Below are 24888 nucleotides of genomic sequence, written 5' to 3'. Positions count from 1 at the left end.
TTGAAGGGCCCCGTGCTACCCGCCCCCCCCCCCAACAGCCTCCCCCGCGGGGAGGGGGAGGAGGGAAAGGGAAAGTGGCTGAGACAAAATGGCGGCGGCCGCCAGCGCAAGGCATGGCGGGACGGCGGCGGCGGCGGCGGCGGGGAAGGCCGGGAGCGCGTCACGTGGGCAGCCCCGGCCCTCTCGTGCCGCGGTGCGTGCTGGGGGCTCGGAGGCGGTGGCGCTCGGCGGGCGCGCGGCGGCGGCGGCCATTTTGTGCCTGCCTCGCTCGCCTCCGTGGAGCGGCTGGTGTGGGCGCTGCGGCTCGGGGGGGAAGGAGCTCGGTTGTCTCCTTTCTGCGTAGGTCGGGGGCGCCGCCGCCGCCGCTATGGGCCGTAAGAAGAAGAAGCAACTGAAGCCTTGGTGCTGGTATCCTTCTGTGTCTGGCGAGGCGGGTGTGGGGGCTGGAGTGGGGGAGGGGAGCGGCGCGGTCACGTCCTGTCCCTTCCCTTTCTCTGTCAGGCTTCTCGGCGCCCCGGGATGGGGCTGTTTCCTTCTCTCTTTCGCTGCTTTCGTGTAGCCCAGGGCTCGGTCCTGTGCCCTTTTCCGTGTTCCTCAGCGCGGGGATGGGGCCTAGTCCTGTGCCCTTCCTCTGTGCTCCAACTCCTTCTCCCCCCTCCCCCCCCCGCGCGGCCTAGCCCGTCGGCTCCCGCCTGCCTCGCGTGAGGCCTCGGCTTGGGCCTGGCTGCTGCTATTGCTTCTCCTGCCCGCATTGGTCCTCCTTTGGACTGTTGGGATCTTGGGGAAATAGAGAACAGTCTTTATTCCCCGAGAAGAAGGATGTTAGCAGGAAAAAAAAAAACCTCCCTCTAATGAATACTGGTATTCAGGGAGAACTGGAGCAGATCTGGCTACAGAAAGGCCTGTTGAAAACCTTTTTCAGGCGTTTAGATTTGTAATTGCTGCATTAAAGTCAAGCTCAGTTTTTCTGTTTTGAAGTTTTTTTTTCTCTTCAGTGAACCGTTTGTAATCTACTTTATGCATGGTGTGATATAGACTTATATATTCTCTTTCAAATGTTTCTCCCAATGTAAAATAACTAATAAAATGATAAAAGATCAAAGAGCAACTTATAAACTTAAAAAAATCTTTTGAAGGCATCTGTGCTTCTATTAAACTTTATATTTTGCTGAAAGTGAGGGGCACACTGTTGTAACAAAAAATAGCTAACAACAAACATGTCTCCGCGTCTCTAAACAAGGTGTCTGGGGTTTTCCCTGAGATATTAATACTGACCTGCAGAATGGAATCGGCACTTTACTACTTATGCCATAAATATTTAGCATCACTTCCCTTTCACGACTTTCAAGCCTGTTTTTCCTTTAATGTTTTAACAACTTTATTTTAATCTGAAAGCATGCAGAAAAGGAATGAGTCTGCTTGGAAATACCTAGGACCTGAAAAGTTTATGACAAAGAACATGAAGAGAAAGATTAGATTCTGATTGCGTGCATACCTCTTCCTCATTTCATAATTTACATAACTGGAGGGTGAGGCTTGGTTTCAGACATCCATGAACTATTTATTTGATTTGATTGCTCAGAGACATTTTTTGTGCTCTCCTTCCTTTAGGAGAAATCACAGTAACACTTATTACCTTAGTGTTACCTAAATCGCTTTTTGGATTAAATATTTCCTTAATAGTCTTCAATAGGTATTGTAACAGGGATTTTGATGATGAAAAAATCCTTATACAGCATCAAAAAGCAAAGCACTTTAAATGCCATATATGTCATAAGAAATTGTATACAGGACCTGGTTTAGCTATACATTGCATGCAGGTAAGAAACTTTAAACATACATGAAACTTTTCTGGTCATTGTGTAAAATCGTAAATAACAGTGAACTTTGTTCTTTGTGGGGGGGGGAGGGGAGGCTTCCAGAATCTTGAAAATGTGCTAGAAACACGTGATAGTTGTCTGTTTCTAGACCAGGAGTTCTCTGCTACGTCAGGGTTCACATAGAGTGTATGCAGTAGAGATCTTCAGGCCGTTCTTGGATAGAGGAGGAGTGGGAGGAGTGAAGAAACTGTGTTGCCTTGGTGTTCAGAAGATAAGCGTATCAACTGATTTTAGAAGCTAATAGCAGTTAACAGTGACTAGGAAGCACACATCTCAAGGAAATGGTCAGCTAGAGAGATTCTTCCTGTTAACAGTTTTCCTTTTCTATCTTGAATGTAAACCGTCTGAAAACCACTTTTTTTTAACTTCATTAGGTACATAAAGAAACAATAGATGCTGTTCCAAATGCTATTCCTGGAAGAACAGACATTGAACTGGAAATCTATGGCATGGAGGGCATTCCAGAGAAAGACATGGAGGAAAGGAGGAGGTTACTTGAACAAAAAACTCAGGGTAAATTGTAATCCAACTAGTTATCTGTCATTACCGTAGTCTGTTTCTTAAATTTGATTTGCTTTGGTGTGTGTTCTTGGAGTTGGCTATTGAAGTTGAATATTAGATCTTAATTGCACAGTTGAGAGTATTAATTTGCCTCAAAGTCATATAAATCAAACTTTTTTTTTTCTAGCATATGGTAATTTGTATGCCTTTTAACTCATATTTTGTAGGCTCCGAGTACGAAGTTGTGGTGGTTTGGGGTTTTTCTGTTTGTTTGCTTTTTTAGATGATGAAAATGGGTTAAGAGTAGGTCTTGTGTGAAGACAATTCTTTGTATCATGCTCTTTCTTACTGATGCTAAGAATCTAGCTGTGTGATACAAGTTCTCTTCCTCGGAAGAGTAGTGCTTGGGTTAATGTGTTCTGTAACTGCAGTTCCAGACTTTTACCAGTCGCTTAGAAAGACAAGTGATATTTTTATTTTCCCGTTTAAAAATATTTGCATGCTGGTGCGGCTAAAACACCTAATTGCCTGATAAGTATGGGGATTGTGAGAGGGGTGTGTGTGTGTGTGTGTGTGTGCGCGCGCGCGCGTGCTTTTTGAGGATCCGTGGGGGGAGGAAGGGCAAGGGATGATGCAAGCCTGATGATGCAGGACTACTTGGATTTCTTTATTGTTAAGCATAACTATGTTTGAATTTTCATGACTTACTTTGACCCCCCCTGTTTTTGCTGAGGGTCATTACAGTGTGAGGTGACTTTTCCTCCCGTTTATTATTTGTGCCTATAATGGTAGGCTCACATAGTTTTACTTTAATTCTTTGAATTTTTGAATGTGGGGGTAAGATTTGAAATTGTTGGGTTTTTTCAAATTACAATATTCCAGATAAATTGTATTCTATAAAATTACATGTTATGTTCAGTCTGACCTTATACTCGTACTATTTAGCAGAGAGCCAGAAAAAGAAACAACAGGATGATTCTGATGAGTATGAAGATGATGAATCTGCAGCTTCAACTTCATTTCAACCACAGCAGGTTCAGCCACAGCAGGGGTACATTCCCCCAATGGCACAACCAGGTTTGCCTCCTGTGCCAGGTGCACCAGGAATGCCTCCAGGTAATGTGATGTTTTAAGCTGGTTATTAAAAAGCTGAATAGAAATACCGATTGCTACTTGTATGCCGGAATAACGATCCGCCCCTTCTGACACATGGTTAAAAGTTACAGAACAGTTTTGTGAGGTGTGTAAGTGGTTTTCTTGATATTTCCTCCCCCCACACGCGCACACATCCCATATGTGTGCACATCTTCAGTTGTGAAGGAGATTAAGACACCTGATGCTTTCATCTAGATGGAAGAACTATTAACATTGGTAGTAAGACAGGTTAGTAAACAGGAATCGATGGATCGATGTCAGGTTTGCTTAAAGGCTTTTATGTTTCATCCTCTATAAGAGGTGTATTTAAAGAAAAAAAAAAGGCTTTAGAGCTTTTTCTAAATCATTTCTGCAGTCTTAATTTCTTAAAAGAGATGCGTTAAAAAGCATATATTGTTGAACTTTAAAACTTATTTTTCTTTTTAAGGTATACCACCATTAATGGCAGGTGTTCCACCTATGATGCCTGGAATGCCTCCAGTGATGCCTGGAATGCCACCTGGGTGAGTAGCAAGACAGACTTTAATATTATGTGTTCATACTGTGCATTTTAAGCCATATGTCACAAAAAGTAAAGCTAACTAGAAAAACGTGTGTAGGAGCCTATGAACTCTCTAATCTCGTTTCTAATATTAAGACTAAACAAAGATCTAGAAGGCTCTAAACCAACATTAAAAATAAGATCAAATTGTCAGTTTATATGTAAAGTATGGCTTCTTTCTCCTGTTTTCACTGATTAGTATTCTCGTCATGTAAAATATTGCTGTGTTGGTTTAGAGCCTTCTGTGAACCACTGTTGCATTGTGTATTGCATATATGTATTCTGCATCTGCTTGTCGGTTGTGGACCTAACCAGGAACAAATTATTAGCCAGTTTAAGTTTTTCTTAAGTTTTGGGCAAGTATAAGATGTTGGTGGTTTTTGGTTTTGTTTCTTTATTTTTTATGCTTGTTTGGGGTTGACACAGTACCCTATCACAATGTGTTCCGAAAATCACAGTTAGATTTTTGATTTTGTCATAAATTTTCACAGATTACATCAACAGAGAAAATACATGCAGTCATTTTGTGGTGGAAACATGTAAGCATCTCATTAATGTAATTTTAGGTACATTCATTATACCATTTTATGTCATATATTTGATAAGTTTGAAACTGTATAACTGAAAACCTCTGAATATTGCCTAAGCATATGGGGAAAGTGTCTCGTATAATGTATGAAATTTTTATTCTTTATCTAAGTTAATATTACAAAATTGTACGTTAAGAAAAATGCATTCCACAAAACATTAATGAAAATAGACTCTTGGTTTATAACCTGCTATCTTGCACCAGAGCAGCTCCGTGTTCTTAGTCCTTTACACTGTAGGACTTGTAGCCGGAGCTTGCTCTTAAGTATAAAAGTTAACTAAGGTGAGAAGTTTTTCTCTTTTGAGACATGAATGTTGCTTCTTTGAACAGAGGAAAAAAAAAGACATAATCAGACAGCTTGTGGATGCTCGTCATGACTCTGTAGGCTTTCTAAGCAGAAAGTGAACAGAATTTTATCAGGCTTGCTGGTGTTGAGTACTCCTTAAGCTCTGTCAACTTCAGATGAATGTAATGCCATCTAGTAAAGACAATGAATTTGCCAAAAAGCTGCGCTGCACTGCCGTTTGGCGAAATCTTATGGAATGTTGTTGCATTATGCTTTTACCTTGTTTAACCTAAGCTTTTGCTTAACTTGATGCTCATTTGTATAAAAATGAGCAAACAAGAACTAGGGCTTAGGAAATAACTGGTCCTAGCATTGCAGTAGTCTTAACGTTCTCCCTACCATTTTTCAGAAAGTCATCTTTTTGGTGACAGTAGGCAGCAAATGTCCGGCTTGTGTGTGTGGTGTGTTTTTTTTTTTTTTTGTCTAAACGGATAGTCAACGGATAGTTGTTGAAATGGATGGTGAGACTTTCCCTTCTCCAACCATTAATCCAAAAAGGGATGACAGTACTATGTTGGCAGTCACTGCTACATCTGCCCTTATTGTTTCTTTTGTAGCAATAACAGAGGGGGAGAAGAAAGGATAAATCTGGGAAGCCAGTTGCCTTGCATAGGGAAGGCTGGGACTCTTATTTGTGATACTTTGTTTTTTTTTTTGAAAGCAGCAACAGAAAATGTTTCTCAACTGTCATATACAACAGAAACAGCTTCTTAGTGGGATTTTGGTGTGCAGTTGGCTGCTGTATACTTGCTTATCTTGCTAAATAAATAATAGGCATTCCTTTATCCTGCTTCCTGTAATCCAGCTTCGAGCATCTGAAAAAAAACAAGCATAGCTTAGGCTTGCCTTCATGTTTCCTGTAAAGGAATTCTCTATATGTTTCCCAGTTGAAAACCCCCTTGTGTTGTGGACGCTCCATCTTGTATGGAGTTGCAGACCCTGTGCAGAGAGAATCTGCTTGTTTAGAAAGGGAACATATTTTAATTTATAGTGCAGTTTATAAGACAAGGAGAAAGGGAGTCATTTGAATGCCACCTTTCTGATAGGAAACATGGACCGGTTTCTCCTTCAGGTTATCAGTAGGAGGCAAAAAGCCTGTTCTTAATATGAAGGGAAAATACACCATGATGAGGACTCCTCACCGGGGAGAAAAAAAAAAAAAGCCACCATATCTAGAGTGCAGGGAATATTTACTGTAATTGAAACTTCAGATCCTTGCTCTCTAGTCTCTGCTCTTATCTGTAGTTTTTGGTTAGTTTTACAGGTTTGGGTTGTCTGCCATATACTAGAAGAAGGATAATGTGTTTGAAATAGTATGAGGCTGCATGTTATTATTTTGTTTTTGTTTTTTTCTGGTAGAAAAATGTCTTAACTGCAGTGTCAGCTGTATTTGGGGTTGCTTCTGTTGAGAACTTCTTTAAGTTATTTACCGTACCTTTTATCTAATACAGGTATGTGCCAGTAGTCTTGACAGTTAATCATGAACGTTTATACTAGTATTCATTTTCCTTTTTAACAGGATGATGCCGATGGGTGGGATGATGCCCCCTGGACCAGGAATACCACCTCTTATGCCTGGTATGCCGCCAGGTAGGTCAGGGCTGTTGAACCCGTACTGTGGTGAGAGCTAGATTATATAAATCCTAAGTCTCAATTAAACAAATAAATATAAACAAAGTAAAGCTGCATGCTGCCACTTCTTTGTGGATTGTCCCAGAAGCCACTCTTGCACAAAAGGCAAGGTCGTTTGGTACTACCGGGAAGTAAAATACGGGATAAAGGCTTGTTCTTCATATTTCTCTTCTAGTTTGTGTTGCCTAGCCTCTCTTCACTTCTCCCACCTCCCCCACTCTATCTGTGGCTGCAGCGGGAAACTCAGTGATGGAAAATGTTTGTGACATGAACACAGTTTCTTTACACTGCAAGTTCATTACATGGGTGTATCATGAAGACTAACTGAAATTTTGATCTCTTGCTATAGATAGAACAGACCTGGCCCATCTTATTTCTTGAGCTCATGTAGTTCTTTAAGCAGCCTTAATTTCTGAGGGTATTCCACCTGACCAGCAGCTATGCTGTGATGGCTTGAGACTTACTGGATTACCCAGATTTCTGACTGGAGGAGGAAGCAAGCCAAAAGGGCAGAGCTGAGCCTGATATAATGAGGTTCTTCAAAATACTTAATGTGTACATCCAGCCTAGTTCTGTTGCACAATAATGTGATGGAACGCGTGTGGAGCTTTTATTCCCATCTGTGAACCTCTCCTAGAGCTCCCCAGATACGGAGTGCGTGTATTGTGGTGACTGGCTGCAAAAAGACACGGTACACAGCTAAAAAACTGGCCATTCCTGCCCGAAACTAAAGAAGCGCCGATATCACGCGTCTGAAACTGAACAATCACAAAAGATCTTACTTGGAAATTAGTTAAAGAAGTGATAGTGTTTAGATTTTTGCATTCAGAGCCAGTTTCTTTTTATGCCTATTGCCTTTTCAACTTCAGTTAATTTCAGCTAGCTTGCACACCAAGTGCCTTTTATACAAAATAATAAAGTTAATTCTCGTGTCGCTGTTTTCCTGCGCTAAAGACCCACAGCGGAGCTGACGTATGTTTCAGTTGAAGTTCTGACACCCTTCACAATGGGCTGCCCCTTGGATTTTTTTTTTAAACAGCCTTATCCACTCACTTAGCAGCATAGGCACGGTGTGTTGGGAACAGTTACTGAGTTATTGGCACTGAATTATTGAGAGCATAAGCTTCTTTCGTCACTGAAGTGGAAGTAACAGAATGTGCAACTTGATTCGTTTTCACTCTGAAGTAGCTAACTCTTTCCTGTGCGTGGACAGGGCATTACCTGCCCTGCATTACCCTTTGTCATGATTTCTTTTACAGTTGCCTGAAAAACACATCTTTCTTGGGGGGGAAACTTTGTTCTAAAGAACACTGGGAACAGGATTTTCTGAAGGAGTAGACTTACCTTCTTGAGCCCGAGTCATTACAGGTTCTTTTTGGTTTGTAGGTATGCCTCCACCAGTTGGTCCTCGTCCTGGGATGCCTCCAATGACACAAGCGCAGCCTGTGACAGCACCGGGTATTCTTAATAGACCTCCAGCTCCTGCTGCATCGGCACCTACCCCCCAGCCTCCCGTTACTAAACCACTCTTCCCAAGTGCAGGGCAGGTAAGGTGTCTCATAGCCTGGAATCTGTTCTGTTACGTTCTTTAAATTGCCACTGTGCCATTGTGTCCTCTTTATTGCCGAGGAGACCCCAGAAATAGCTGGTTAAGTTTTTTGCTTGTCTTGATTCTTCAGTCTAATTCGGTGTAGTGCTTGACGGACTTAAAAGGCTCTTTTGTCTTATAACAGCCCTGAAACCAGGCCGAAGTTCTGTAAGCAAGTGAGGGAGAAAGGAGTAGGCAGAACACCCCTTTAAACCATGTAGTTTGTCTTTTTTAAAGGTGCTTTGGGTGGGTGAGGGGAGGTGTTAGTCAGCTGCAGGAATCTGATTGCATAGAACTTTTCCTAAAGTTTCTCGAGTATGAATCTTGACACAATTTGTTCTCTCTGGTTCTTTTCATAATGGGCTCTTTACCCGTAGCTGGACTAATTTATCCTATAGTCACATTCACGCTGGGTTAAAACATTGCCTGGATAAGGTGTGTGTCCCGTCCCCCTCCTAAAAAGGCTTATGAGGAAAATAAGGCAGTAAAATCTTGTTTAATTACTTGGGGAGAGAAGCGGGGAAATGATGGTGGTTAGAAGGGCTTGTGACTTCTACCCTTTGATTGCGCTTGCTGTGAATAAGTCCTTAAGTTTTCACTTGCTTTCAAGCATGTTATAGAAACCTTCATAGTGTCCTATTTGCGTTTTGGAATTCTGTAGGGAAGAACTCGTCTACAAAAACCAAGTCCCTTGCATAAGAAATCCTTTCATCTGGATACTTTCCACCCATTTGTTTGGAGACTTTTCACTGTTTCCTTTCTTTTATGCTACAGATGGGGACACCTGTCACAAGCTCAAGTACAGCTTCCTCCAATTCAGAAAGTCTGTCAGCATCTTCTAACGCTCTGTTTCCTAGCGCAGCACAAGTACGCAGGAAGTCACAGTTAAAAACAAATTGCTTTGCAACTTAACCCTTTAGACCATTCTGTAAAACCTAAAATTGTCTAAACATCTTCAGATAATTTCTGTTATATTCCTGATTATGTTTAGCTAGTAAAACTACAGATTTCTTGATTGAGCTGCAACGTGCTAGAAATAAGCATGTCTAAGTGCCCAGTTGTTCTTAGACAGTGTGAGAGAATGAAATGCTACATCTTGGTTCTAAAGGGTTAAAAAAGCATGAAAGCAGATAAATGCATTTTAGTGGGCAGTGGTTAGCTTGATGCATGGTGAAGGCTTTTTAGTTTATGTTGTTTAATATGATACATCATAATGTAGGGAATTTTGTAATTTGCATTATGTGCTAAAAATTGAAATATTTTGTTTTGGTTAGAAAGTTTAGTGGAAAATTGTAAATGTGCAGTGACTAGAAGTAAAAGCATTCTCTCATAAGTAAAAGTTGCTTTGAAGATTGCTGTTATCTTTAGAGAAAACCTGATAAAGCAAACTTTTCTTGTGTACAGTTTTGATTTAAGAACGAGGTAGGAAAGATGAGATGCTGGAATCTTTAGTGGACCTCATATCTGCCTTTAGTTGATTCTTTAGTCACAAATGAGATTAAAGATCTGTAGATACGTATAGTACTTTGTGAAAATATTGCAGTGCTTTTATGGAGAGAATGCTTAAAACAAAAGATCTGACATCATAGAGCTTTCTTAAACGTTAAACACTTTCTAAATACCTAATTCCAATGAATGCTAACGCTTTGAGTTATATTCTAAACTATTAATTGCTAGAGTATGCTAATTTAATGGGAACTGTGAATTGATACTTATAGACTGTTAATATAACAGTGATTCAGGAAATACGTAGACGTTTATCAAACTCAGCAAGTGAGGTAAAAATTTTCAGTAGGGTGTTTTTGTTTTTGGGGGGTTGTTTTTGGTTTTTTTGCTCCTTTTTTCTGGTTGTGGCTTTTGACCTGCAAATCTTAGACTTTCCAGTGTGTGTGTGCGCGCGTGTGTGTATAGAGAGATATATATGTATGTATATACTGGATTTTATTTTATCCTTTTTTCAGTTGCTTTAGTTTGTGTTAAGGCTGAACTGTACTTTTTGTCAAGCTTATTTTAATTATGTATCTCACTGGAAGGTTTCAGAGGTCTAACAGACATCACTTAAGTTATTTCTTATGCTTTGAGAAATAAATATTTCTATTGATCTATCTTTGTGTTTCACAGGCTGCGGCAGCTGTTCCAGGTCCAGTTGGTACTGATTTCAAACCTTTGAATTCTACACCTGCAACAACAACAGAACCCCCCAAACCAACATTCCCTGCTTACACACAGTCTACAGCCTCAACCACTAGCACAACAAACAGTACTGCAGCTAAACCAGCTACATCTATAACAAGTAAGCCTGCTACACTTACAACAACCAGTGCAACCAGTAAGTTGATCCATCCAGATGAGGATATATCTTTGGTAAGTTAAAATATTTTCGGGGTCTTACTAAAAAATACAGTTTATGTTGATAGGACTGATTAGATAAAATTTCTGTGCTCTGTGTAACAATAACAATAATAATGGTGAGAGTGCAGAACATAAAGTGTTAATAAGAGCCTTCCGTCCCGAAAACATCATTGGTTGCAGAATGAGGACTAGCGTATTGGAATGATACTGCTGCGGATCTAAGCCTTGTTTTCGTTGGCGACAGGCAATTCTGTCAGCCCAAGATACAATTTGGACGTTATTTCTGCATGTGACTTAAGGCTGAAGTTAAGTAGCTATATAGCTAATGTGTTTACAGCAGAAGACTTAAGAGTTTGAAGTGGTCTTGGTGCTGTTACAGCAGTCAAAAATCAGGAATTTATGGGTAAAACAAAGGAACTGTAATTTCAATTCAAATGTGTTTAGATCTGTGTTTGTTAGTTTTGCCTCAGCTTGTCATGAAGAGGAGACTTTTTTCACATGGGGGAGGAGGAGGTATTGTGCTGTGTGCAGCATACCAGATTTAACCGGATTAATACTTTTGGAAAAAATCTAAAAAGTCTCATCTAAAAAATTTCTTTAAAAATCTTAAAATAAAATAAAATATCTAAAAATCTAAAAGTTAAAGAAGTTGCTGCATAATATGCTATTAATAACATTCTTGAACTTTTGAGACAGTTGAAATATTTCACTATCTGTAATCTACTTTGTTTTTATTTGCTTTGATTTTTGCTGAGCTTTAGTCTAACGGTGTGTTACAATCATCTCTTCCTGGTTTTAGGAAGAGAGAAGGGCACAGTTGCCTAAATATCAGCGTAACCTTCCTCGACCAGGACAAGCTTCCTTGGGTAATCCGCCAGTTGGACCAATTGGAGGTATGATGCCACCACAGCCAGGAATTCCTCCACAGCAGCAAGGAATGAGACCGCCTATGCCACCTCATGGTAATCATAAGCTTCCTAGTTTTCTTTCTTTAAAGATTTGTCTCCTCTATAAATTCTTTTAAAATATGAGGTGGCAAATACTGTGAAGAAACAGCTTTTCACAAAACGCAGCTTCTGCCCGCTGTTGACGCCTAAAATAGCTGCTTTAAAAAACTTGAATTCTTGTTTGCATCTTAAATGTTTTGTTTTAGGTCAGTATGGTGCTCATCACCAGGGCATGCCAGGATACCTTCCTGGAGCGATGCCTCCTTATGGTCAGGGACCTCCGATGGTGCCCCCTTACCAAAGTGGACCTCCTCGACCTCCAATGGGAATGAGACCTCCTGTAATGTCGCAAGGTGGCCGCTACTGATGCTACTACACACACTCTAATAGGTTTGGAGATTAAACCTTTTCTCATCTTGTGCTGTTAATATAGGCAAGCTTCCGTCAATTAAGGCTTCATTGTGACTTTAAAAAAAAAAAAAAAAAAAAAGTATCTTCCCACATGCAAGGAACTATTGGACATTCTTATCTTACACGGGAAAAATTATTTGGAATAATAACAGGAACTTTTCCTGATGTTGCAATTTATACTGTATGGCTTCTTTTTCATGTTTCATCTAGGTTTTTAGAAGTGAAGTATAGTAAATATGGTTCGTTAAATTGTGAAGGCGCTGGAATTACATGAACGTACCACCTTAAAGGCAAGTTCTGTAACATTATGTTGCTATTTGTAAAATGATGCCTTCACAGCACTTCAAGTGCTGTTGGACTTCATGTCCCCAACATAGTTTGGTGAGGGCTGTAACTGTTCCCAACTACCTGTACACTTAAAAGTCTGAACATGTAACAATATTTAATGTATTTAGAGTTCCTCCTGTTTCAGGGTTTAAGTAAACTGACCCACTAAGGTCGTGTGGCTTTTCTGTACTGTTATAAACTTCATTGTAATAAAAGAAGAGAAAAATTTATATGCCTTTTTATTCATGACCAGCTGTGGACAACTGCCTGAAAGGTTTGTACAGATGCATGCCGTAGTAGTCATTGGGGTAACGAACACTATTTATTATTGGTGCTGTTTTGATGAAATCTGAATGCCTTGTTCTAAAGTTAAGGCACTCCTTTAGCTGCACATCTGAGTAGACAAAGACCTGTACACTTATTAACTGACTCTTCAAAAACGAGGCTGCAGGAGGCACATCTTAACTCTTGGATGTAACTTCTCCTAATGGCATCTGTTTCTTTACTTGTGCTTTCTCATCCTCAATAAATTTTAAATGATTTATTGTCCTGGCACTTATTTGTAAGATGTAAACGTGATTGCTGTAAGATGCATCCTAGTGCCAGATGTGTCCTGTTAGTTCATTCTTCAGCTGACTTTTTTTCAAATGTGCAAGTGCATGAACTTCAGGAGCCTTTTAGATGAAGATTTCTAGAAGCTTAGGTGCATGACACATGGGTGAGTGATTTCCAGTTGATATTGTATTGAAGTTGACCTGCAAAAGAGAGAGCAGCTTGTCCTCCTTTTCAGTGTATAAAGGAGAGATGGAGTGTGCTGTATTTTCACTTTAAATATGCAGAATTAAATATGCAGAATCTTACCGCTCTCCAAAGGGTGAGACATCCTGTGTGCTACAATCAGGCGTTGGCACGAGTTTCCTGAGCCATTTAATGGAATTGTCTAGAGCAGGAGACCTTTCCATCAATTTTCCTGGTTATAGTTAGCAAGCATAAATCTTAATCATCTGACTTAGTCATTTATCTGTTTATAAGAGTAAAGTGATAGATGACTGTCAAGACTGTAATTCTCTGAACATCTAACATCGCTGTGTTAGTATGCTGTGTTTCTGATGAGAGTGCGAATGCATAGGGAAACTTTGGAGAGGAAGGGGAAGTGAGAACTTTCCTGGTCATTGTCTCAGAACAGGAGAAAAAGGGTGAGGAGTGTTTCATTTGCAGGTCAACTTTAAATACGAGTTCCAGCCTCAAGCCTTAACTGCAATTTAATTTATAGGGTATTTCTTCTTTAGGGTAGATTAGAAAGATAATTAGTATTTTTGTCCGTGAGGTAGTTTCTGTTGGTGGGTGGAGTTTGGGGTGGATTTTCTGTTGTTTCGTTTTTGAAAGTCTTACTTTTTGTTTTAGCTGCATTTAAGTACTTCACGTGGCTTTATTCTGTACTATCTCTTCATAGTTCAGAAATACAATATAGCTATAATACAGTGGTATCTCTCAATTTAAAACATCTGGGATCATGGAACAGCTCCTAAAGATACTAGAGCGTCCAGTGCATTCTTAATTCCAGCTGAATGGCTTGCTTTAACTGTTAAAAATTGTTAGGCCCTTTCACTGAAGTGTTTTTAAGACCATAACTCCAAGCCTCTATTGAGAAGCAGTTCTCTCTGGTTACTTTTATCTACTGGTCACCTGTCAGATGTTCAGTAATGAGCTTGCGAATGTGCTGAGTGGGCCTTGATGTCAAATCTTTTGTTAGCTCTTCACCTTGCTTTATGTCTTAGAGATAAAACTGTTTTGCTTAAGCAAATGCTTTTGATACTCTGACTTTCTTTTTTTTTTTTTTTTTTCCCTTCATGTAATAAGGAGAGTTCACAAAACAAAGTGCTAGAGAGAGTTTAATGGTGTCATCCTTTCCTTTCCTTTCGTTTCCTCCGTTCACTTCATCCGTCCATTCATCCTTTCATTTCATCCATTCATCCTTTTTGTAATACTACATAGAATTCATACGTTAAAAATTGATCTTAACTTCTGCTTGTAAAACTGTGGAACTTCTGGCTTTTTCTGAAGATCTTAGTGCTGCTGTAAGGATATTCTGCCTTCCTACCCCTAGTAAATTTAAATAACTTTTCCCTTTGGTATCTTCCTGTAACTCATTTTATTGGTATGTTGTTTTCAGATCCCTACTTCTCCTGGGATGAACCTTTGAAAACCTTATTGCATGTACTGTTAACTCAGCATATTCTGCAAGTTGTCTCGGTTGAGGATTAAGAGGTTACCTCTCTCAAATAGTGAATGTATAGCTGTTCTGATAATAGCATCACCTTAAGAGCTTGTAAGCATTTAAAGATGGAACTTTTTGAGTAGTAACGTTACGATAATCCCTCAACTAGTTAAGCATGCCAGATATAGTCATGGGATACTCTAATCTGCAACAAACAGGTGAAAAACTTTTCCATGTTTTTTCACATAGATAACTGCCTTTCTTGCTCCTGTCGTTTCTGTGCTGTAAGAGCTGTCATGTGGCTATCTTTAGTTATTCCTGTGCCTCTTGTATGTACTCTTCTGTCAGCTGCTTCAGTGCATATGTTGTCTGTTGGTCCCTACCTTCATTTCTTCGGATACTGCTTCTTAATGTTCAGAGAGTTGGATTTATGGTGCATTTCCGAAAAGGAGAAAAATTCTTATACTTTTGAATGTAGTAGTTGCTTTTAAAAAGACTGAGGCTTGGTTTATGGCGCAAAGCTTAATCAACATTGTGCCAGCAAAATCCATGTTGTAATGCGGCCGTGCAAAGAGGTTTTTGCTTTAGTTAATCTCTTAGATCCTAGAAAAGGATCACAGAAGCTTTTGTGCCTACAGAAAAGCATGTCTCCTGTATCTGTTACAGGACTCTAACGAAATAACTACGTAGGCAGAAGCTTTGTGTTTTGGTTATTCCCTAAATTTGCCGCGGTATATCTCAGAGTAAAACGAAATCTTGCAAACGGCTTTTGGCCAACCCTTAAATTAGGTGTAGTGCAAGGGCAGGATACAATAAACAGGCTGCAAGAAGGCATACAGACTCAAATGGAAAAAGATGTTTATGCAAAATACTTTGCTTAGCTAGTCTGTAGAGGCTATAACTTTTCTTTTGGGAGCTTTTTGAGATTCTCCCTCTCCCCACCCTTGAGATTTTAGGTGCTGATAATAAAATTGAGGCTGGGATGTATATCTAATAATTTCGGTGGCTAACTATTCCTCGCTCTGAGCACGCATGGAAGAACATGAACCAGCTTCTAGAAACACATTCAGCTGCATCTGACTTGTACAGTTTCTGCAGTTATTTGGAGTGTATGGAGCACTTGAGCAATACCTCTATGAAGTGTGTAATTTGCTTTCTTAAAACTTGGATGAAATTGAATGGCATGCATAACCTGAAGTTATTTTACAGGAACCAGAGAATTCTGAATATAAGATTTCAAAAAAAAAAAAAAAATCACAATTACTTCAGTTTAAAAAGAGTAAGAAGGGCATTATGACTCTTCTGTTAAATTGAGACTCTGATATACCAGTCCATGAGCTGGGGCTGCAATTTAAAATGGTTACTTAAATAATATCAAAAGTCTTAATAACTGTACTGGTCTAGTTTCTACATCGTATACTAAGGTGAGGGTGAACTTTTCCAGTGGCTGACGGAATCTTTAACTCTACTTTTTGTGAGCTAGTACAGTAAATACTATCAGTTATGGGAAAATGCCCCAAGACAACTGACTTATGTTCCATTGATCAAGTTAATAAGCAAAACAAACTGTCCAGTTCAGAAATAGCTACCAGCTATAAAAGATTTAGTTTGGACTTAACAAAATAGGTGCTAAAGCAATCATTTTCTTTTGTTTGCTTGATCACTGGAATTTTGTTAACTTTGAATGCATGTCTTTCACTTAATTGGGTCATGTTTTTTCTAAAATTTAAATTTTTCTTCTTCCTATAGCCCTGCCATAGGACAGGCTGAGGCAGAGTCTCAGTGTTGCCCTGTTCAGTCTGAGGCAAGTGGGATTTATTTTATTCATTCTGGGGGCTTTCACAGCTTTATGGCTGTTGGATATTTATGTCCCCAAACTTGCAGCAAGTTTGGTGAAGGCCCCTAAATTTATTTTAATTTAGGATTTTTATTATCTTTTGGTAGATGGGCTCTATATTAATATTTATATTTTTATTATTATTGCTGTGTTTTTAAGAGTTTTAGGGGGGAGGGAACGTGTTTTAAGATGTTTGGGTACCTTCTCTCTTACTGGAGCGTTTCCTTCAATGGCTGATCAGGTAGTCCTTCAGCCACAGCTTCCCTTCCCTCATCCCCCTCCCCTCACCCCCAGGAGTGGTTGTGCTGTTTTGGTTTTTGGTAATGTAACTTCATGTAGTCTTCGAACAGGTGGCGTGTAAATATCGATTGCTGATGTTTCCTCTTCTGGATACCTATATTAAAGTGCTTAAAATACTTAAGTTTTTAACTAGCAGGTGACAGTCATAGCTCTACAATTGTGTAATCTGAACTCCAGAATGCAATCTCCATGGGGGAGGGTATTGTGACGTTAATACTACTACGTCTGTGAGCTGCACCACAACAAATATTAATGTAGAGCCCTATGAAGAAACAGAGAGTCAAGGTGGTAAAGCAGAATAGAGGAGTGAGAAGTTGAAGCTGTAGACTTCTCAGTATGTCAGCTTCAGGGAAGAGCTTTTCATCGGTCCCATAAATATACCAGACTTGGCAATGTTTTGCCTGTTGCAGCATGAGGCTGAAAATCATAGCATGTGCTGGAAACTCTGCAGAATTGTGTAGCATAAGCAAAACTTGCTTAATGCATGTTGTTATCTGAAATTTTCTTTTGCACGGTGAGTAGCATAGAATTCTACCCTTTATGAGGAAAAACAAGCTTTAGTGCTGCTGCTCACTCTTAGTTGCAAGTGTATAGGTGTGGAGTACTCGAGGTTGCTTACAGACGACTTCAGCCTCAGAAGACCAGGTTTTGTCCAAGGAGGTCTTGCAGCCTTCTATCAGTGAAATTCTTGCATTAACAAACATTAAAGTTGGGAGTTTGGGATTTTTATTATTATTTTTGTGATCTTTTTAAAATTGGCGGTGTTTTTTGATAGACATAGAATGCATTTCATTTATTTTGCTGACTTGTGATGCACCCATGTGACTTTTTAAGTTTAACTGAAGGAAAAAAGTGAGTTGTATTTCTTAGTTATAAGAGTTGATTGCACACTCCTGTTACACCCTCTCCTTTATTTGTACGCGGCCCTTCATGTTCTTCCTAGAGAAGCCCCCCAGATTCTGTTGTGACTGTGGGAAAAGGACGTGTCCTCTGTTAACTGTTCTTAGCACGGTGTTGCTTTTCTAAATCTCATTGTGGTGCTACCCCTGGTAACAATGAAGACGGGAACGACACTTCAAGATACGCCACTGCAACTAGTGTTCTTGTTTCACGTGTTCGGTCTGTGGGAACACTTGATCTAGTTCTTATGTCCCGATAATATCTAAGGAAACTGTTTTAACAACAGAAAAATATTCAGTATGGCTTGTACTTCTTGCTTAAAGTATTTGAATCTGTTAAGAGTTAAGATGTAAAAATAGCCAAATATCAAATGCATGATACTGAACTTTGTTATCAGTTCCTACTTAAGACCACTGCAGCACTAGCTAGTTTTTATCCAGCTACCTGCGTTTACTTTGTCATAAGGCGCACAGAGCTAAAATTCAGATACGTATGCTGTTTTGTCTCTAATGGAGTACCCGACTTAGATCCACACTTGGCTTATATATAATAAATCGATACTGTGGTGGCAGCTAAATGTTTTCTAATTGAAACGAATTGCTTTGATCTCTTGTTTTTGTTGAAGGTAACCGTTTGACTTGTTTGTGAAAAGGTTTCTCTTGTGCAGTTCCTATTTTCACTGTGCCAATGTTTAACCTACGCGTACTGACAATTTGGAGCAAATGAACCAGTTCTTTATATTTTGGCATGTTTTGGAAGCAAAACATGATCCTTCTCAGCACCATATTACTGTGGATTTTTTCTTCACAAGCTGATTTTAGACAATTTCCAGACAATGACTTTCACGCTGTCTGTTTCTGAAAGATGTATTTGACATTAGGATAATTCTGTAGGATATTACTTATATGAGTTACAGGTTTCTTTAGCTCTGGGTTTTGGTGCTGCACTGCAAATGTTGCTTGTAATTTCTGGTGGGTAGTCGACACATCCTTCGCTTCCATCCTTTATGTTCTTGTCCTTCCTATAGGTCTCTAAAGAGATGGGGCTTTTTTGCTTCCTATTTGAGAGTTGGTTTCTTTAGCAGATACGCCCACGTTGCTCTGATCCGTTATCACTGACTAACGTATATGCTTAAATTTGAAGCAACTAATGATGTGCATTTGTTCACTTGCTTTGCGCTTTGTCTTAAAAGATTTACGTGCAAGTACAAGGATGGCACAAGGATGACATCCTGGCCCTGTGCTTTTTTGAGGGAATATCCTCAGCTACTGGACCAGCAGGCCGGTCATCATCTTTAAAACAACTTGCAAAATTCTCATCCACTACAAGTAGTTGATAGCTTGCTTTCTTTCTGAAGTTTTGTTAGTTTCTTTCTCCTCCCTGCCTCCTTGTGTGGATCTAAGGAGGATAGTTCCAAAAAATTTAAACCGTAAGAGACGCCTCCGTATTTCAATGGACAGGTGGTTTGTGTGCTTACTGACGCTCCAGTTTGCGCTGTCAGTATTGCAGCACTCTGTGTCTAAAAGTTGTAATTCTGCCTCCCTGTTTTTCTGGGATTTCTTTTCGGAGGACCATCGTAGTATTTTGGTGACTTTGCATTTTTAGGTATTAAAGGAAATAGGTTTTGGAGTTTTTTGGGTTTTTTTTTTAAGATTCATATAGAGGTACATGAGCTTTCTTTGAAGGGCAAGAATTGCTGGAATTCTGAGCTGCTAAACTGGGTGAACTTGCACCCAATGGTCTTAACAAGAGAAGTGAGTGAGAGGTGTGGCGAGTAGAGTACATACCACGCGTGAAGTTTGGCTCGCTTTAGAGTTGTGTGATGAACGCATAACATGTTCTGTGCCATGCATGATAAGACTGTATTCCTTAAATACTATGGGGAGTACTATGGGAATCTCCAGAAGGGTGGGTGGGTGTCTTTTTTTTTTTTTTTTTTAAAGTGTGGGTATACTTATAATCATGACATTCTGTAATCAGTCCAGAGTAATTTTGGTAGGGTTCTGTAGAAGTGTAGTCATCGGGGACTACCATACTTGTTTGTAAAAACTGGGGTAGGTAGATGCAACTCTGAAAGTAAGAAAAGATTGAGACAGCCATTGCAAGGATCAAGATAGAAGTGAAGCGGTTCTGATGTGTAATACACACCCACCCACCCACATATATATGTACATATATAGGCTTTTCTGAAGTTCTGAAAAAAAACCTTGTGAGAATTTCCTTAGAGGATACACTACAAACAGCAGCATTATGCAGTCTTTTGATTGTCAGAGAAGGTAGATTCTCATTAAGACTTGCCGGGGAAGAAAGCAGGTTCTGTTGTATCACGAATGCGCTTTTACTTCTTGTCTTGTTGCATGAAAGTTCTTGGAACCTCTATTTGAGGGAGCCAGGCGCTTCAGTCTGCTGCTTTTGCAAAAAGCCACGTCACCATGTGACGAAGGGGGTTCTTCACTCAAGTTCTTAGCCTTCCAGTTGCCTGGGCAGTGTTGACCTTCACTGTTAGGAGCAGTCTATGAGGGCTGGTATTTATACATCTGATGACTGCTGAAAATAGGGAGGTATTTGCACCTTCTAGGCAAGTTTACACTATTTTACTGTTATAGACTCAGTAGGAAAAATAAGTAACGCTGCAGCTTTAATGGTGATGAGTTTAATTTCTCTGTAAACATTGGCTTGAACACATGTAAAGGTTACTTTCTCAGGATTTAAGATAAAAAATAGTTTTGATGGTAGTAGAGTTCTAGTGCAAGTATTAATTTTAAAAAAGACACCCCCCCCCCCCCAAACACACACACGCACCTTTGAGACCTTGAAAGCTTCCTAAAAAAAAAAAACTGCTCTTGGGAGAAGCTGCAGCGTATCTCTCCGTTAGCTAACTGCCTTACGCCAGATTCAACCTTCTTAACGTCTCAGATCTTATTTATTGAATTGGTGTGACTCTTAACCATGTCCATAGGTGCCATTAAAAGGGGGGACTGGATTTCTACTGCTGCTGCCCTTAGTATCCAGTGTGTATAACTGGTTTTAACTAATACCAGTTTTGAATGAGCATTATGTAATGCTTTGAGATAAAAAGATGTCATGCAAAGCTTTCTCTCTCTCTCGTGCGCGCTCTCGCTCTCTTTTCTTTTTTAATTGCGTCATAGACCTATTACTTGAGAGCACTGAATTCCTTAGCTTCCCTCTCATGAACTCTAGTGGAAGGAAAATGTATTTTTCTTTCAGTTGTAAAAATTCTAGAATAAGAAAACGCACTTCATAAGATTTAGTGAAGTACCCTGGCTGTGTTAAGTATTTTAAGTTCCTTTATGTTCATGTTAGGCAACAAGATTACCTTGTTAAACTTCTGGCTTTTGTATCAAAAAGTATCGCAAATGTAAGGGCAAATTTTTAGTAACTTTATACTTGCCTTTACCTCATATGCCTTTCTTTATAAGGGACAAATTGCGGTAATTGAAGTTTGGCAATTTTTTAAATGAAAAACTAAATTATGGATTAAACTCCTTGGTTTAATGCAATTTGTGTTTTTGTTAACTAGCAGCAGAATTTCAGCATTTGCTACTTACTGGTAGAGAAGAAAAATCCCACAGCACTGCCAGTACAGGTTAGTTTAATCTGTAAGTACCTGATGTTCCTATTTGAAATAACTCTGTTCAAATGATACCATTGAAGTAGTACATGAGGAGGGGAATTTTCATTTCTCATATGTGAATGTATCTTTGCTATCTACTACTGTTTTCAGTAGTGAGTAAACGTCTACTTTTTTTTTTTATGAAGATCTGTAATGATTTGAACTACACCTGTGGATAGGTAATATTTGCAATCTCTTTTAAAGGAATTTTTATACAGAACTTTGTCAAACAACCATCTGGTGTTACTGAAAAGCGTAAAGGCCTAAAATTGAGGATGATTCCTCAGTAATGTGAACATTACAAAAGAGGCCATTTTTAGCAGTGAACCAATTAATAGGCTATTATATTCATTCTTATTTTGTGGAAGAAGCATTCCTGTTGGTTGCAATCTATAGCAGTAATTGTAATCTTTGGTCGGATTCTCTTTAGTTATTGTTAATTACTGCCTCCTCCTGGCATATTTATGCTCTGATAGGTCTGTTAGCCAGAAGCTTGTTTTTCTCTGATTTTTCGTTAGTCCGTTTCAGTACTTTAAAGGCTACCAACAAGTGTGGTTTTTGCCCAGCTGTTTTATCTTAACTCGAGTTACTGCTCTTCTGCTGTTTTTGTCTTCCTTTGTGCCATTCAGTTTTCCTGGAAGTTCTGGCATTTTGGTTTTTATTGCGTAGTCTCCAGAGTATTTTACAACTTAAAGATTTTTACGACTTAAAATAAGAAAGATTCTTTGTATTGGATAAAAGATGCAACCTGCTCCAAAACTAGCTGCCTCCATTTATTCATTTGTTTAAACTTAATGTTCCTCTACATACCAGCATGGGAGATGAAAATTGATTATACTTCCTGTGCTCTGGCACATGGCTTGATGACAAGCTGTGAAACTTTCTGTGCCTTAATTCACTTTTCAAGGGCATGTTATCACACAGAGAATTTGAGGGGCTTTTGAAATTGTTGGTGCAGAGGTATGTGAAAGCAAGGTCAGCGTACACTAGTGAGGTACCTAAACAGAAACTTTAGTTCTGCCGGCTCGTCTAAATGATCCGGAGTAGTTTCATTAGTGACACAGTAGACTTGACACTTCTCTTCAGCAGTGTAACTTGTTTTAGAGTTTTGAAATCTTACACAACTTTGCAGAATACATCATACTAGCCTGTAAATGCATTATCAAAGGGAACGTGTCTTCCCACGTTTTAGAATAGTTAAAATCAACAATAGTTACAATAGTTTACATCTCCTGGCACTTTCTCTACGTCATTTCTCAGACGTCCTCACTAAATTATTTTGTTTGCCGGAGTAGTTCCATGCAAATGTGAATAATGCTAAGCAAGCATTTCTTCCTAGAAGAGAAAAAGGTGGAACATTGCATAATAAATTTAATGACTAAACCTTTTCTGTATCTCCTAAATGTTAGTAGCAGGTGTGCATGACTACATGGGGTTCTCTGCTACGAGACCGTTATCCTCTAGTAGAGCATATGCATCTTTCTTTTGATTACTGCCATTGACGCTTAATGCAGTGCTTTGTAAGCCAGGAGTAATTGATTGGTTTTGGCTGCAGAATTACTATGTGAAGTCAGTTTTGACCGTGGTCGAACACTGGTCTGCACTACTTGTACCCCAGCTTGGCAACAAATGGGAATAACTACAGGGTGCTGTTCTCTGTTGTCTCATCACCAAAAAGTACAGCTCTCTAGGGTAGTGCTAATATGAACTTTGGTAGAAGGTCCTCTCTTTATGAAACTTTATGGCAATGAATTGCAGTACTTGCTGGTAGAATTGAGCTTTGAGACAGTACAGAAAAGAATACTAGGAGTCTGGCCTTTCCCAAACAGGTGAGCGGTCTTAAACCGTAGCTCGATTCTTGATCCGTTGTTGCAACTGCTATCCAGTGTAATGCAGTTCAGAAGTCTCCTGTCCCAATTCTGACGTGGTAAAGATGAAGAGGGAGTCAGTTCACACTGCTTACTTCAGACAGCTGCCTAAAGGCTCTGGATCGGCCCATGAGAGATTCCATTTGCTGTGTAGTGAACTCGAGACGCCTTATTGTTTTTGATTGCATCTTAATGTGTCTTAAAGCGCATGATCAGAATATGTCCCCTCTCAGTACAACCAGGGGAGTCGCTGTGCTGTGTGTGGTTTTGTTTTTGTTTTTTAATGTAACTTGATCCTGCTTTTGTGCAAGTAGTAGAAAGGGATTGGATCACTGATCTTTTTCAAAAGACAAGTGGCAAATATTGGTAAGTTAATATTTTAATTCCAGAAAGTGAGAGACTGGTAAGTAAATGCATCACTTTAATGCATGCAAATAATAGTAACCGTAACTGTAGCTTAATTTTATAGCATTCGGTTTACAAAGAAGATTTGAAGAAAATACAGAGCTAACATCGTTTGCATGTGTTGGGCACCTTCTGTGAGCATATGCTTCAGGAATGGATAACTGCACATACACACATCTACAGTGTGTATCTACCCCTTTGTAACAGTCTCTGATTAAACATAAGTGAACCACTGTTTCTGTGTAGTTTTTCTCCTCCTCCTCCCTCTCCCCGCCCCGGACCTATTTAAGCTACACTGCAGTGTATGTTAGCTGTTTTGGAATGTAAGTATAAAATCCGCCTTCCCTACTATTTCAGTTTAAGTAACTGTGCTGATTCTCTTGATTATAAGCTGTGCAAGAAGTCATTCATATGAGCTTTATCTTAGAACAGATTATTTTATACTGTATGTAATCTTGACTTTTCAGTCTTGATGACTTTTCTTTCCCCTGCTAGTCTGCTTGCTTTCTTCTAAACTGACTATGCAAAAAGTGTATATAGTTAGGTTAAAGGGTCTGGGAATGTGGGGAAAAGTATTTAATGGTATTTTCATGCTACCTAGTAGAGGGGACATGTACTTAAGGGGTCTACATTAAATCCTTCAAAGCAAAACACTGGGGAGATGATGTGCCAACTTAATAGTTACACCAGCACTAAGTAGTTGTGAGGATTTCAACTTCTAAGGGTGAGAATAAACTACTCTAGTAGGCAATTTGATCTCATTTAACTGCTACTGTTTGCTAATTAATTTCTCGGAGTTGGTAAGAGGAAAACTAATCCATGATTTTAATATTACACTACCTGGAATGAATCATAGCAGTTTGAGTTGGATACGTGAAATGAGGAGGAGCTTTAGGCCGAGCAGAGCACCCTTTAAAGTAGTCCAACAGGATGGGGAAGGTGTTCGTTCTGGCTTGCTCCTTGCTGAGGTTTAGGCTCTCTGGCCCTTTCAGCACTAGGGAAATGTGAGGGTGTGGTTGGAAGGCAGGGAAACCTCCTTTGTCCTCACAGCTGGCTGGAGCAAGGAGCTTTGTCTCATCGCCCAGCTTGTTGAAGCACCCCAGCTTTGATTTATCGAACTGATGGGGAATTTGAATGTGACCAGCTATAGAAGGATGATGGGTCTGTACTTCAGCTGCCCTGAGAGTGTCAGTTCCTTGTTTTGCTGGGTGGGGAGGGGGTGCAGATCCCTAGTCTGTAGGGTTAGGCTTTTTCCTCTAACTTTTTGTCTTCACTTTTCTGCTTTTATTGGGAAAAGGGGTGAGGGAGGCCTGTCGTTTATAATACCTTGATAAGGCAAAGAATTTGGATCTCGGCCCTTTTGTTTCTAAGGGTTAGATCTTATCTTTGAAAAGCAAGACCCTACTTAGCCCTCAAAGTAAAGAAAGACTTTTCAACGTGGAGGACAGGGCAAAGAA

The 24888-nt window shown here is 39.6% G+C and overlaps 1 protein-coding gene across 22 annotated transcripts; it reads left to right on the top strand.

Annotated features, from left to right (window-relative positions):
• Nucleotides 1–135: 135 nt before the first annotated feature.
• Nucleotides 136–23665, top strand: ZNF207 (zinc finger protein 207). 22 transcript variants are annotated; one of them, XR_011135430.1, is made up of 15 exons: nucleotides 165–408; nucleotides 1694–1820; nucleotides 2255–2393; nucleotides 3327–3497; nucleotides 3964–4039; nucleotides 4569–4616; nucleotides 6532–6602; nucleotides 8031–8191; nucleotides 9007–9099; nucleotides 10354–10596; nucleotides 11384–11546; nucleotides 11738–11921; nucleotides 12153–12232; nucleotides 16237–16291; nucleotides 21066–23665. XR_011135430.1 is itself a non-coding variant. In XM_068913384.1 (13 exons), exons 1-12 carry the CDS (start codon nucleotides 368–370, stop codon nucleotides 11896–11898), a joined length of 1494 nt encoding a protein of 497 aa, XP_068769485.1. In that variant the 5' UTR covers nucleotides 165–367; the 3' UTR covers nucleotides 11899–11921; nucleotides 12153–12499. The 22 variants fall into 22 exon arrangements, 12 of the variants coding, with proteins under 12 accessions (XP_068769490.1, XP_068769495.1, XP_068769485.1 ...); XR_011135435.1 differs by lacking the exon at nucleotides 9007–9099 and having other exon boundaries at nucleotides 21069–23665; XR_011135429.1 differs by having other exon boundaries at nucleotides 11738–12232; nucleotides 21069–23665.
• The last annotated feature ends 1223 nt before the right edge of the window (nucleotides 23666–24888 follow it).

Source organism: Struthio camelus, chromosome 19 (genome assembly GCF_040807025.1).
Source record: "Struthio camelus isolate bStrCam1 chromosome 19, bStrCam1.hap1, whole genome shotgun sequence".
In the NCBI taxonomy this organism is placed as follows: Eukaryota; Metazoa; Chordata; class Aves; order Struthioniformes; family Struthionidae; genus Struthio; species Struthio camelus.
This window is presented reverse-complemented; position numbering and strand designations above follow the sequence as displayed.